Raw genomic sequence first — 13,366 nt, forward strand, 5'->3', positions numbered from 1 at the left:
GACGACCCCTTCAGCGAGAGATAGATCTCGCGTCACCGTCGTGTATAAAATGCAAACACCACTGTCTGACAATACTCTATGCCTGATATTTTTTTCTGTAAGTAGCAACAAAAATAAAGGAAATATTCGTCAAGCAATTAATCTCTCTCTCTGTCTCGTCATCGTCCACCGAAAATACCCATCGTCCCTTTAATCAAAGCAACGACGCGTATAAATTCGGTAAAAAAATAATTATCATTCCTCGTCGTTCGTCCATCGCGTGTGTTATCGTTACTGCCACCCTGTGCGTATGGGCTCATCGACGCGTGGATAAAAGCATCGAACGCACACGACGACCCCGCGCAAAAACCATCATCACACGCCCGGATAATTACGCTCGGTCGTCGCGCAGATGGGCGAGCGAGCGAGGGTTTTAATCCTTCGTCCGATGCAAAATCGCGGAGAAGCCAATCTGACGCCGTGTAAAATCCTCCCCGTCAATTCTCTGATTTTATTTCGTTTTATTTTTATTTTTTTCATCTTTTCTTGACTCGGCTGGTTTTATAACAGACGAGTCTCGAAGCATCGTCGCATAGGTGATTGTGTATGCATAGCGAGATAAGAAAAAAATAAAAATAAAACAGACGAGTGAAAAGAGGATAATACTCGTTGAAGGGTTGAAAAATGCGCCCCCTTAGTAGCTCGAGCAGCGCCGTGACTTATATCGGGTATTTTCTTCTCGACGTTTACACGTACACGCGAGAGAGAGAGAAAGAGAAAGAGAAAAATCTTTGGTGGATGATATATCACTGTAGATTTGTCTTGTGTTGTGTCGAAGGATTTATACATTGTATGGATACTAGGCTGTCCGTTATCTTCCCCAGTTGGTCTAACCCTCGGTTTTACTCCTTGAAAACTCATCTTCATCGAGTTATTCATGTTGACGCACTTCGAGTCGCGATAAAACCTCTCTGATAAGTGACAGAGAGCATGAAAGGATGAAATGAAATGAACTTCAATACTAATTTTGTAAAACATCTGAAGGTAGTCATAAAAACGAATCCTCCGCGAGCTACTACTTTGGCTAAAGCAGTTAGTCGATGTAACGATTATCGGCATTGATCGTCGCAACATCGCTAATCACTATAAACACGAGATGGATCACGCAGCAAGGATACATCGCTTCAATACCTTCACGAGTGCATATACAAAAAGTCGAGCCGTCGCCCTCGTGGAACAAACTATTTCCTGCGAAGCCCGACGATCTTAACGTCCACTGGGCTAGGCGTGAGATTTATCAAGCGTCGGGCAGACACGAAAAAGTGATTGATTCATGAAACATTAAACAGAAAAATATTGCACCACGAAAAAGCATGCTGTTTAACGTTTTCGAGCGCATGATCGTGCGCGACATTTGTACCCCTACGTAAATTTCAGCGCCACTCTAATTCTTAAAAACTCTTAAAAACTCTTTAAAAGTCTAAATAAGTCTTAAAAATTCTTATAAATATTCAGATTTCGTACCATGATTTTTAAGAGTTAATAAAACTTTATAAGAGTTTTAAATGATATAAGTAGAAATATTCAGACGAGTAAGGCAATCGCTTATTGAATTTAAAATTGTAATATTATTTGATTGCAGAATTAGCAAAAAATAAATTTAACAACTTGGAAAAAATAGTAAAATGAAAATTTAACCTACATATCCTTTAGAGCCTGCTAAATCAAGATGTAAAAGTATAAAGATATCATACACTCGGCAACAAAATTATCGCAAAAAAAATTTCATCGAAATTTTGTCAATTTTTAAATGCTTCTATCTTACACGGAAAAACTGGCGCCAAGCTGTGAGCCGTGCTCGCTGAGAGCATGAGTTTTAGGTTCATGTTCAAGAAAAAGCCGTGCATGAGCAGCAGCGTCCTAACGCGGCAGTCGCACGGCACTTTTTGACAAAATTGTTTAATTTCTAACTCGCTTGAAAACCTCCTAAACCTACTTTAAAAAAATATGTGACCTATGATTCCGATTGAAAATTTCTTCAGCTTTCTGATGGTGGGCTCAGATTTTCCAAAAAATCTATTTTTCTTCGGAAAATTAAAAAAATAAACTTTTAACATTAAATAAAGTAAAAAGCGTAATTTTAAGATTTTTTATAATAGTCTAGATCGAAAGCTGAGAAAATTTCCATCTGAATACTCATTTTCCAGATGGTTCATTTTATTTTTACTAGCTGAACTACATCGATGAATGTGTAAAAACGCGTTTTTACACGTTTATCGCTGTGGTTTAATAAGTAATAATTATTTTCACACTATGAAAACTAGCAAATCGATGGGAAATTTCCTCAGCTTTCGTTCTAGACTATTTTAAAAAGTCTTAAAATTACACTTTTTAATATATTTAATGTAAAAAGTTAATTTTTTTAATTTTCCGGAGAAAAATAGTTTTTTCCGAAAATCTGAGCACACCATCAAAAAGCTGAGAAAATTTTCCATCTATATAGCATATCACATATTTCTTGTAAGTACGTTTAGGAGGTTTTCCATCGAGTTAGAAAATAAGTAATTTCGACAATAAGTGCCGTGTTATGCGACCGACGCGCGATGAGCGCTGCGCTGCTCATGCCCGGCTTTTTCCTGTGCATGCACGGCTATTTCATGAGCACGCACGGCTACATGAGGTGCATGAATATTTTGTACAACTCACAGCCGTGCGCCAGTTTTTCCGTGTAGGCTATATTTATTGTACCGACACGGCTTTTTTTTGATTTCTTGGAAATTTTGTCCTTTTTAAATCCATATATATACTATGATAAGATTCGAGTCAATGTCGAGTTACCAGCAGTGTTTGAGCGCAACACTAAAAGGTAATGAGAAAAATCGTTTGTTTAAACGTGTCCATGGACTACAGTAATTTTTTTTTCAAATCTATCGTATACCATCGCAAAGTATTCTTTTCAACGAGTAATTTAAAAAAAATAGAGCCCTCAACGATTTAGCTGAAATCATTACGATTTTTTGGGCATATTGCGTACACAAATCGTACGTTCAAAACGACCCACAGGGCGTTGAAAAAATTGTAGAGAGCTCTAATTTTTTAAATTACTCTATGAAAAGAGTACCTTGCGATGAAGTATGTTAGATTTCAATAAAAAAATTATTTTAGTTCATGGACACGTTTATACAATCAATTTTTTTCAGTAATTTTTAGTGTTCCGCTCAAATACTACTGGTAACTCGACATTGACTTGAATATTATCATAGTAAGCATGGATTTACATTCTTCAATGCAAAAAATACTTGCTATCTGATGATCGTATGACAATGGAAAGCTAACAAAAATTTCGAGGATAAAGAAGTAATAATTTTTCAAAGAAAATGGAAATTTTATTGTAATGTATTTTATATGTATAAAAGTTTAATCAATAAAATTAAATTTTCTCATAATTACGTCTTTTATTTATTAAACTCTCATTATAGTAACAATATCATGATTACTGCTTATCCTATGCTGGTCTGCAAAGCCAAGTATGAAAATCAATGAAATTAAAAATTTCATTCAACTTTTCTACATTTTTGACTTTCTTGAACTTGGATTTTTTTTGAAATTGTTTTTACCATCAAAACCGGAATAAAATTAAAAGGAAAGAATAAAATCCAAGCATGTCAGTAAATTATTATTTTTTATTTATTTCGATTGTAATGCATATTGTTGTACAAAACAAAATTAGAAGAACAGTTTGAACATTACCAAAGCACAAAACTATTCTTTTTCTAAATTAATATATTTATTAAAGCTCAAGTATTATTTTTTTTGTTTGCATTCCTTCGTAATTGTACGTATGTGTTGCCTGCTGCTTTATTGTACAGTTTGAAATTTTTTCGTTATTCGAAGTAATGGTTACAAAAACGAGCGAGCTATCACGAACTTTTGGCATTCGCCAAACAAATATTATATAAATCTTTGTTCATAAATGATTCATCTATGATCATTCTGCAACACTCGAGTGGCAGCTGATAGTGTATCAGTTCCAAGAAAGAACACAGTGCCCATGCCCGGAAAAATTGTCTCGATAGTTTCTCGCACAGATGCACATCGCAAAGCTCCCTGTGCTCTTGGTCAAGCATCCACAATTTTGACTGAAATGGAAACTCGTAACAGTCTGAACTCGTAAGTTGTTTTGCCGCCTCATCGGGCCGTAACTGGATCGTGCCGAGGAGTGACAACCTCGGATTCATCATTATGTTTTTCGCTGTTGCTGCAAACTCCTCTTCGTCGTACCAACATTTTTCAGGATTCGATGACTTCTCGAACAAACCGTACTTGGAGAATAATTTCATGACGATCAGAGCGTCGCTTCGGTCCAGTTCGTATCCTCTTTTCTCAAGGTGTTCGACGATGGACATCAGACCACTTGCTAGTCTCAATTTCCAATTAAAAGACATTTTTAAACTCTTTTCAAAATAACTCACTGCGGGGAAGACGAAGCTCGACACATCAGCGCCATGTTTCAAAAGTAAATCTACAGTATTTGGCAATACATGTCCCACAGCCAATTGAAGAGGTGTCCTACCCTCATTGTCCTTGGCATCGACCTGCACCGTGCGCTGATTGGCATTGTTGATCTCGAAAAATACCCTCATAAGTTTATCACCATCGTCTCTCCTACAAATCTCATGAAGAGGAGTCGATCCTTCTCTATCGGTCAAATTCGGACTGGCCCCTCTTACTAGCAGTGCTTCGGCCGCCTTCTTGTAGTTCCTTTTTAGAGCCAAGTGCAATGGAGTGGAACCCCACTGGTCTTGGGTGTCGACCTGAACCGGTTGATGTTTTTCGTCGACGATCTTGAAGAACATATCCACCAAGTCACCATAGAATTGGCTAAGGCCAATAATGTGCAGAGCTGTCTGCCCATGTGCGTTGGTTAAATAGGGATCGGCGCCTCTCCTCAGCAGAAACTCGACTACCTTTGCATTGCCCCGTTGTACAGCCAAGTGCAGCGGTGTGTTACCAAAGTCGTCCCGGGCGTCGTCCAGCACCGTCAGCTGCATGTCATCCATGATCTCGAATAACAACTCGACCGAGTCATTGTCGAATTGACCTTTGCCCATGTCCAGCAGTGTCAAACTGGGGTTGGCGCCACGTTCGAGTAGTAATCGTGCCACCTCTTTGCATTTGTTCGACAGAGCCAAAAGTAACGGCGGTTTGATAAATTTTTTACTCTCATTTTGATGGCTAATAAAATAATACCACTCCGAATCGACTGAGATCGTTACTTGCTCGAGGCAATTGGGGTCTTGTCCGAGCTCGAGATATCTCTTTACGACTTCGTAACAGCCAAATTTGCAGGCTACACGAAAATGTGTGTCGTCGTTCTCTTGGTCGAAGTAAGTCACATCGCACCTGGGATATATTTCAAAAAGCTTACCGACGAGAGAGCTGTAATTGTATTTAGCTGCCCAATGCAGTGCCGTGGTGCGACACACGAATGGCCGGCTTGCCTCGCTGACGACTTCGGGCTCGTCCTTGTAGTCGGTTTCTATCACAAAATCGATAAACCGTTCTCCTATACCTTTATCCAGGTTCATTTTCCGGTAGTTTAAAGAAACCTTGAGAAGACAGTCGATTTCGTCCGGCCGAAAAATGTCTTGAAGATCGGGAAGTTGGCCCTGCCAATCTCTGATTAAAGGGTCAAGTCGACGAAGAAATTCATATCGCTCCCAGTCAATCCACCAACGGACCTTTTCACGCATAATCTTCAGTCTCTCTATACTTTTTTGGTTAAGTTGATGCACGTGTTCGTCGTTTAACGTCATCTTCGGCACTCAAACTTTCACTTTAACTTTTTCTTTCTCTGCGTACTCTTCGGCTTCTCAATGTGTACTGACCAACGGTGGACAGGCATTACGATATATTTAGAAACTCGACACTGGCGCCGCAGCGGTTCGAGTGGTCAGAAACAACGTCAGTCGCATTGCACTATGCGTGGGTGGATCTTGCGCATTATTTAACCGGACATTATTTAATTGAATCGCTAAGATTGTAACTCTTTTTAAAGTACCTAAATACACCTAGAGAAAAAACTAATGGATAATTTCAATGGGAAATCGACTCAGCTTTTCTTGAGTGAGGTCAGATTTCTCGAATTTTTAAGAAAACTGAATAATTTTCCAAAAGCTTGAAGAATTGAATACTGAAATTTGACGATAAAATTATAAAAATGACATCAACTTCAGGGATAAGTTTTCAAAAATGTATTTATTTTTATATATACCTTTAACATTGTTTCTACATAATTAAATTACTATGGTGTAATTTATAATGATATTATTTAAAAAAGAAAAAGTTCAATTGATCGACCGAATTTGCGCATTAAAGTAGCAAGGAGTGATGCATCGTACCCATGTGTTTCATGAAATCACTTCCACTTGTGAGTTTCTTTCGTGCGAAACTCGCGACTAGTCACGGATGTTTGTGGGTTGTAACGATATATATTATAGAACTCAGAAATTCAATTGTTTTCGTTAATCTAATTGGTTCCAGGATATATCACTCGTGAATTTTCACGGCTACCGATGATTTCAAGTCTCATGATTTTCGCACATAGATATGTAATAATACTAGTAGATGTTTCCGCGAGTACACTCGAGAATCTAATAACTTTGGCGGATAAAATTGCATCCGTTGATAATCGTAAAGACTTCGTGACTATTCGTGAGTCTAATCATTCTCGTGGATGAATCTGAATGCGTAGATGCTCGCAGATACTCGCTAATCATACATATTTTGGTGGATCCATTTGTACATACCCCTATTCTCATGGATATTTACGGATTCTCGTGGATCTAGTATTTTTCGCCAATCTAATGGTATCTGTGAATACTCGAGAATTTTTACGGCTACTCGCTACATCAATAATTTTCGTGGATAAATCTATATCCATGAAATAGTATATTTTGCACCTAGGGAGTGAAAAACTGGAAAGTCTCAGAGCACGTGTTATTTATCATCCGAGGCGAAGCCGAGGTTGATAATCACGAGCTCTGAGACTTTATTTTTTCGCTACGTAGGTACAAATACAATTTTTTGTGAATCCCCCCGCCTAAAGTAACATTTTCATTTCGTTCAGAGAAAGTAAAATGTTAGTTTAGGTTGGGGTGGAACAAAAACTCATTCATGTACTCGCGGATATTTTCGGACACTCGCGAGTCTGATTATTTTTCGTGTACTAATCTGTATCAGTAAACGCTCGTAGATATTTGTGGGTACCGTGAAATTTATTGATATTGGCTTATAAAACTAAAATTGTATCTATATGTCTATTTGTAGCGTATATTTTTGGGTACTCGCCAACCTAATCATTGTCATAAATACCCACATGTTCCTAATACTAAAGTTACTTATACCTGCTAATCCATTCAATTATAAATTATTGACGATCAATTTTTAAATCATGCTTCGAAAATGCAAAGTTCGCATCAAACAAATGTACAATTTTAAAAATCTTCGTCAATATCTGTGACATTATTTCCGCCTGATCAAGCCGCGCGTATAGCCGATGGTTTGGCCAATCAGCGGCCGAGGATGAGGGGAAATACGGCGCTCCGAACGCAGCGTTGCCGCGGAGTCGGGGGCCCTGCCTTCTTCTCTCTTGGGTCGTCGTAGCGAGAGCACGCAAAGCCGTGCTCCGTTTTTTGGGCTGTCGTTTCTCTGACTTTTTCTGGAAGTCGTTTCTTTTCTTTGGGATATCGGTTTGTACCAGTGTGATAACGTTACCTGTGTGTGAGTATTTACGTGGAGAGCTATCCGTCTGAGGACTTCTAAGCCATAGTCTTACTGAGAATATTTGTGAAGCCGAAACGATATTTGTATGAAATTAAGCTATCGATATATATTTCTTATGTAATTTAGCCATTTTTCTTAACCAATAAATAAGTGTTCATTACAATTAAAGAAAGAGTTGGTCACCGACTACTCCTGTCACCCTCCTTTCCCCCGCGCGTTTCCTCTAAAGGTGTGTTAAATGATTTGGTTAGGGTTTAAAATATACTTGAAACGTACACGAGGCTTGCTTATAAATTAGATTTAATTATGGTTAAAATCGCTATTGTCGCTATACGCTCTTGGTGTCTGCGAGACATCGCTGATCAATACGCACAGACACTCGCCTGCTTACAACTTACGTTTAAATACACATCGTGTTACACAATAATAATTATACTACATACATACACAGATATCGACTTATACATATACAAGGAAAACAGTTTATTCTTAACAGGTGACTTTCACCCGAGATAGTAACGCTCAAAATTAACTGCAGTGTTACATATCATCATCGTCATCGTTAACGCATACGATGTGAAAAAATTGATTTTTTTTTATTTTCGCCAAAATCATTCAAATTATTCGGAGATACTTGATCCGCACGGAGTCGTGTTATATTTGCGTTTCTGTAAATTATAACCATTTTGCAACACGCATGTGCGGAATTCCGACCACTGAGAAAGTATACTGTATATTTGCCGACAGCATTTGATTACACAGAGAGAAAATATACGCGATTGAGGGCGGACATGTATCAAGCAAGAATCGCCGGAACGCTTGCCTGGTTCTCCGGCTCTCATCGCCGGACAGCCAGCGATTGAGCCAGGCAAGCGTTCCGGCGATTCTTGCTTGATACATGTCCTCCCTCAATCGCGTATATTTTCTCTCCGTGTATAAATCGAGTCGCGAGCGAGACTCGAATTTTTTTAGGTGCTCTGTCAAACGACACACTGGACTAATACATCGGTGAACGATTAGAAAGTTTATGAAAGTAGTAAGAAGTATGAAGTGCCATATGCTCCAGCTGTTGGTTACGAGCGTTGGCGCAGCGCGTTGTTTTCTCATGTTAATTCTCTTAAGATAAAATGTAGTTCGAGCAGCCGAAGATGGCGTTTATTCCCGAACGAACGAAATCTACTGGTATTCACGAACTACAACTTGGCTCTCTCTGTCTCTCTCTCTCTCTCTCGCTCAATGATTCGGTCGTGTGTTTTTTTTACTCTCTGACTGTGGAGATCAGTATACGTTCGAACGCGGCAGTGTGAACAACGAGAAATAAATGCAACGATTGCACATCAAGTGACTTTTGTGAAAAAAAAAAATATATTTGGTTATATCGCGAGTGTCTTATGATCGCGTGCGAGTGCAAACAATGGCCGAGCACGTTGATTTAAAAACAATAAAGAGTTTGCGAGAGGAGGTCAATTGGGAGGTCGAGACGGAGCGACGTGAGTTTCTCCGTCGACTGTACCCTTTGATCGAAACCCGGAGTAGAGAAGTTCCCGATTTTTGGAACGTCTTTCGACCCAAAGAAATCAATCGTCTCATATCGGATTCCGCAAAAGGCCTTCTCTTCTACGAGGGCGACGGTCACGTCAAGGAATATCAACGATTCATCGTGTTCGTGTTCCGAATCTACTACAGATCTGGCGATCCCGAACTCGACAGACTGCTGCTACGTGTAGTAAGCAAAATTAACTTTTATCGTGACCTCACGATACCTCGAGTTCGTCGACTAATTTTCAAAACATACGCGAAATTCGATGCGAATTACTTCGACGAGGAGACCCGTCCGGAGCATTTCCACTTGGCCTGCAAATTCGCCTGTCACGACCTGGTGGAGAAATTCCTCGAGCTCGGCCAGGATCCCAATCACCCGCAGAGAGAAACGGGCAACTCGCCGCTACTCTCGGCTTCGTGGATCTACGTCAACGGTGCACGAACGATCGAGCTGCTGCTGAGAAACGGCGCCAATCCGAATGCAGTCAATCGATATGGATCGACGCCTCTTCACAGGTTGTGCGAATCCCGTAGCCCCAATCATATCAAGCTGATCGAGAGGTTCTTGGTAGTCTGCGATGAAGTCCGGCAGCGGCTGCACATCAACGCCTGGGACAAGCGGGGTCGGGCGCCGTTGCACTTGGCTCTGGAGCACGGTCGACAGAAGGTGGTCGAATTGCTGCTGAGACGTGGCGCCAGTCCGAATCTAACCGACAGTGACGGAAGTACACCTCTTCACTTTATCTGCTACCGATATGACGACGATGAATTCGCCCGGATCTTGTTTGAGATCTGTGATGAAATGCAGCTGACGGTCCAGATCAATGCCCGAGACAAGTGGGGTAAGACACCGTTGCAGTTGGCCGTGGCGAATCTATTGCCAAACACCGTCGATGTGCTCTTGAATCGTGGCGCAGATATAACCAACTGCATTTTCTCAACTTCAATTAATACGGAACTGCAAATTGGTTCATCGTTGTTTTGGAAAATGAGAGTAGCGTCCGGTGCTTTGGCCGTCGCCGAACATCTCGAGGCAAGAGGATATCGCTTCAGCCGAAGCGACGCCCTGACGATCATGAAATTCTTTGCTAAACACGATTTGTTCGACGAGTCATCGGATCTTGAAAAATCTCTGCGCCATGATCAGGAGTTCACAAACAACGCCAAAGAGATGATGATCGTTCCGAGTCTGTCGCTCTACGATCTGATTCACTTGAAATCCGAAGAGGAGGAAAAGCTACTCACGTATACGGATTACTTCGTGTTCGCGGGTCAATTATCATCGGGTCATTATAAATTGATGATCCCAGAAAGACATAATAAAAATTGTCTTATGCATCTGTGCGAAAAACTATCGAGAGGATTTTTTCGACGCTGGACCCTGGATCCGTTTCACGAGTTGATTCACAAACGTCTGCCTATCGAGTGCTGCGAGATGGTCCTGGAGAAGCTGAACAACCAAGATTTGTGCAATATCTGCTTGGCGGTTGCAAGCCAAACCTCGTCATAACGAAAAATGTATTTCCAGTACTTTATTTATGTTCTTGTATTATTCGTTGTTCCATAGAGCACAATTGAGAATTATTTTCAAAATATACTCCATTATAATATTATATGATTTTGGATTTAAAAAAAAATAAATTTATCAAATTGGAAAAAATAGTAAGAAGAAAATTGTGCCTACGTATCTTTAGATCCTGCTAAATCAAAATGTAAAAGTAGATATTATATATTCACCAAAGAGCATTTCTTTGCAATGTAAACAATACTGGCTATCTGATTGTATGACAGTGGAATGCTAATAAAAATTTAGAAGATAAAGGAGTAATAATTTTTCAAAGAAAATTGAAATTTTATTCTACTGTATTTTATAGGTATGAAAAGTTCAATCAATAAAATTAAATTTTCTCATAATTACATTTTTTATTTATTAAACACTTATTATAGTAACAATAACATGATCACTGCTTATCCTGTGCTGGTCTGCAAAGCCAAGTATGAAAATCAATGAAATTAAAAATTTCATCCGACTTTTCTCAATTTCTGACTTTCTTGAACTTAGATTTTTTTAAATTGATTCGACCAATCAGTCGTCCAAACGTACGCATTATTACAGTAGTAAGAAGAGATGCATCATATTGATGTGTTTTTTTAAAATCACATTCACTTGTGAGATTCATTCCGCAAAAATCTGATTCACGCGATACACGAACATGCCACGAATCAATAGGTTTGTGTAATATTACCCTGAGAACTTTTTTCCGCACTTTGGAATGATTTTATCGTGCACCCGCTTGATGTGTTCATTGAGATCTCTCTTATCTTTATATATTTTTTCACACAAATCGCATGGGTAAGTGATACCATTATGCGCCGAATTAATATGGGCTATCAGACTGGCCTTCTTTGTGTATTCTTTTCCGCATGCATCACATTCGTAAACTACGCAACGATGAATCTCATTGATGTGGTTCGAGAGATGATCCTTTCGCGTAAATGTCTTTCCACACATCTTGCACGGATAAGTTATCCTCTCATGAATCGCTTGAACGTGCCTTTTAAGATTAGCTGGATAAGCAAATGTCTTTTTACAAATGGTACATTCATGTACGATACCGACGTGCGTCGCATCGACGTGACGTTCGAGATATCTTTTACTTATGAATTGCGACCCGCATACATCACACGCGTAGGTAATACCTTTGTGCAGCGTTTGGACGTGGACAGCTAGATTACCCTTGTTTGTAAATGTTTTCTTGCACACATGGCATGTATGAGTGATTCCATTGTGCACCGACTCGATGTGGTTTTTACAGTAACTTTTGCTTGTAAATTTTTTCTCGCATCTATCGCATGCATGAGTGATTTTGTTGTGCACCGAATCGATGTGGTTTTTGATATTATTTTGTGTGAATTTTTTCCCGCATGTGTTACAATTGCGGGTGTTACCACTATAAACTGATTTTTTTGAACTAATTCTTTTTTTATTTTGCTTGCCAAATTCACAGTCCACATTGAAATTAGATTCTTTAGCAGCGTCACGAATACATTTCTTTTTAATTTCACCTACTGATTCTATTTTAATTATATTCTGAATTTGGTAATTGTTATTGCGTTTCTTATCACTCAAGAGATTTTGAAAATCTTCCTTAATTTTCTTGAACTTTATTGAATCAATGTTGGGCTTAACGTCTTGACATTCAACGACTATTTCCACTTCGTCATCAAGTTCACTTTCTTGATTTACGCCACATTTTCGTAGGCTGTGGGTCTATCGAAAAATTGAAGATGCGTGAGAATTTTCATTAAAAAAAGACAACTAAAATACAAATTATCATCACTTACTGAATTCTTATCCGGAAATGGTGAGAGTTGGAAGTTTTCAAGATCAGGTCCCTCCTCAATCATTTTATACTTATTAACAAGGAGAAAGTCATCACTAGGCTCCTTTTTCACCCTAAAATAACCCCAAATAATTCAAGTATTGTGTTACAAGATTCGTATCATTTCACTCATAAAACGAAAATTACCTGACATCATACCTAGATAAACCACTTAATTCCATCTTCCTGGCTTGGAATTTCGTTGACACTGTCAAAAAGCGCAGAATCCTCTTCTGTTATTCGCAATGATAGTAACGAAAGTAAACGAACCCGCAAATCGTGAAATTAACTTATTGCACTCGGATGATAATTCTTAACCGAAAGTTTCTGAAATTTCAACCTTAATTTTAAAGCAGGGCCTTATGATTATGTACAATCTATCGCACGGCCAACTGACACCGTATATAAAACGAATCTAATTGCTGAATCGTGAACTGAACTGGACATGTGCGCGTAAACTTAGCTCTCGCGACGATGCGACGATGGGAACCGAGGAATCTAAGCGACGAGCTGGTAGCCTGTAAGCAGGCGTCTTTCACTTGGACAGATTCAACTCGATTTGCACATAATTTATGTTTGCTTTAACGCAGCTATTTATTCAAGTAAATATTTGTTTAAATTACATTTATAATTCAAAGCTATTCAAGTTAAGTGATATAAAAACCCATTTATGCGAT

At 39.1% G+C, this 13,366-nt stretch overlaps 2 protein-coding genes across 3 annotated transcripts; one reads left to right on the forward strand and one right to left on the reverse strand.

Annotated features, from left to right (window-relative positions):
- Positions 1–9,178: 9,178 nt before the first annotated feature.
- LOC106651730 (ankyrin-1-like) lies at positions 9,179–10,816 on the forward strand. The gene is made up of 3 exons (XM_014370376.2): positions 9,179–9,254; positions 9,339–10,592; positions 10,668–10,816. Exons 1-3 carry the CDS (start codon positions 9,179–9,181, stop codon positions 10,814–10,816), a joined length of 1,479 nt encoding a protein of 492 aa, XP_014225862.2.
- A 480-nt stretch (positions 10,817–11,296) lies between these two features.
- Positions 11,297–13,092, reverse strand: LOC106651731 (zinc finger protein 37-like). Of its 2 annotated transcripts, none has more exons than XM_023463555.1 (3): positions 12,849–13,092; positions 12,652–12,763; positions 11,297–12,577 (listed from the first exon to the last, which is right to left on the reverse strand). In XM_023463555.1, the coding sequence occupies exons 1-3, from the start codon at positions 12,869–12,871 to the stop codon at positions 11,549–11,551; spliced, it is 1,164 nt and encodes a 387-aa protein (XP_023319323.1). In that variant the 5' UTR covers positions 12,872–13,092; the 3' UTR covers positions 11,297–11,548. The 2 variants fall into 2 exon arrangements, with proteins under 2 accessions (XP_023319323.1, XP_023319322.1); XM_023463554.1 differs by having other exon boundaries at positions 12,837–13,092.
- Positions 13,093–13,366: the final 274 nt, after the last annotated feature.

This window comes from Trichogramma pretiosum, unplaced genomic scaffold (genome assembly GCF_000599845.2).
Source record: "Trichogramma pretiosum strain Unisexual culture from Peru unplaced genomic scaffold, Tpre_2.0 scaffold174, whole genome shotgun sequence".
Classification (NCBI taxonomy): domain Eukaryota; kingdom Metazoa; phylum Arthropoda; class Insecta; order Hymenoptera; family Trichogrammatidae; genus Trichogramma; species Trichogramma pretiosum.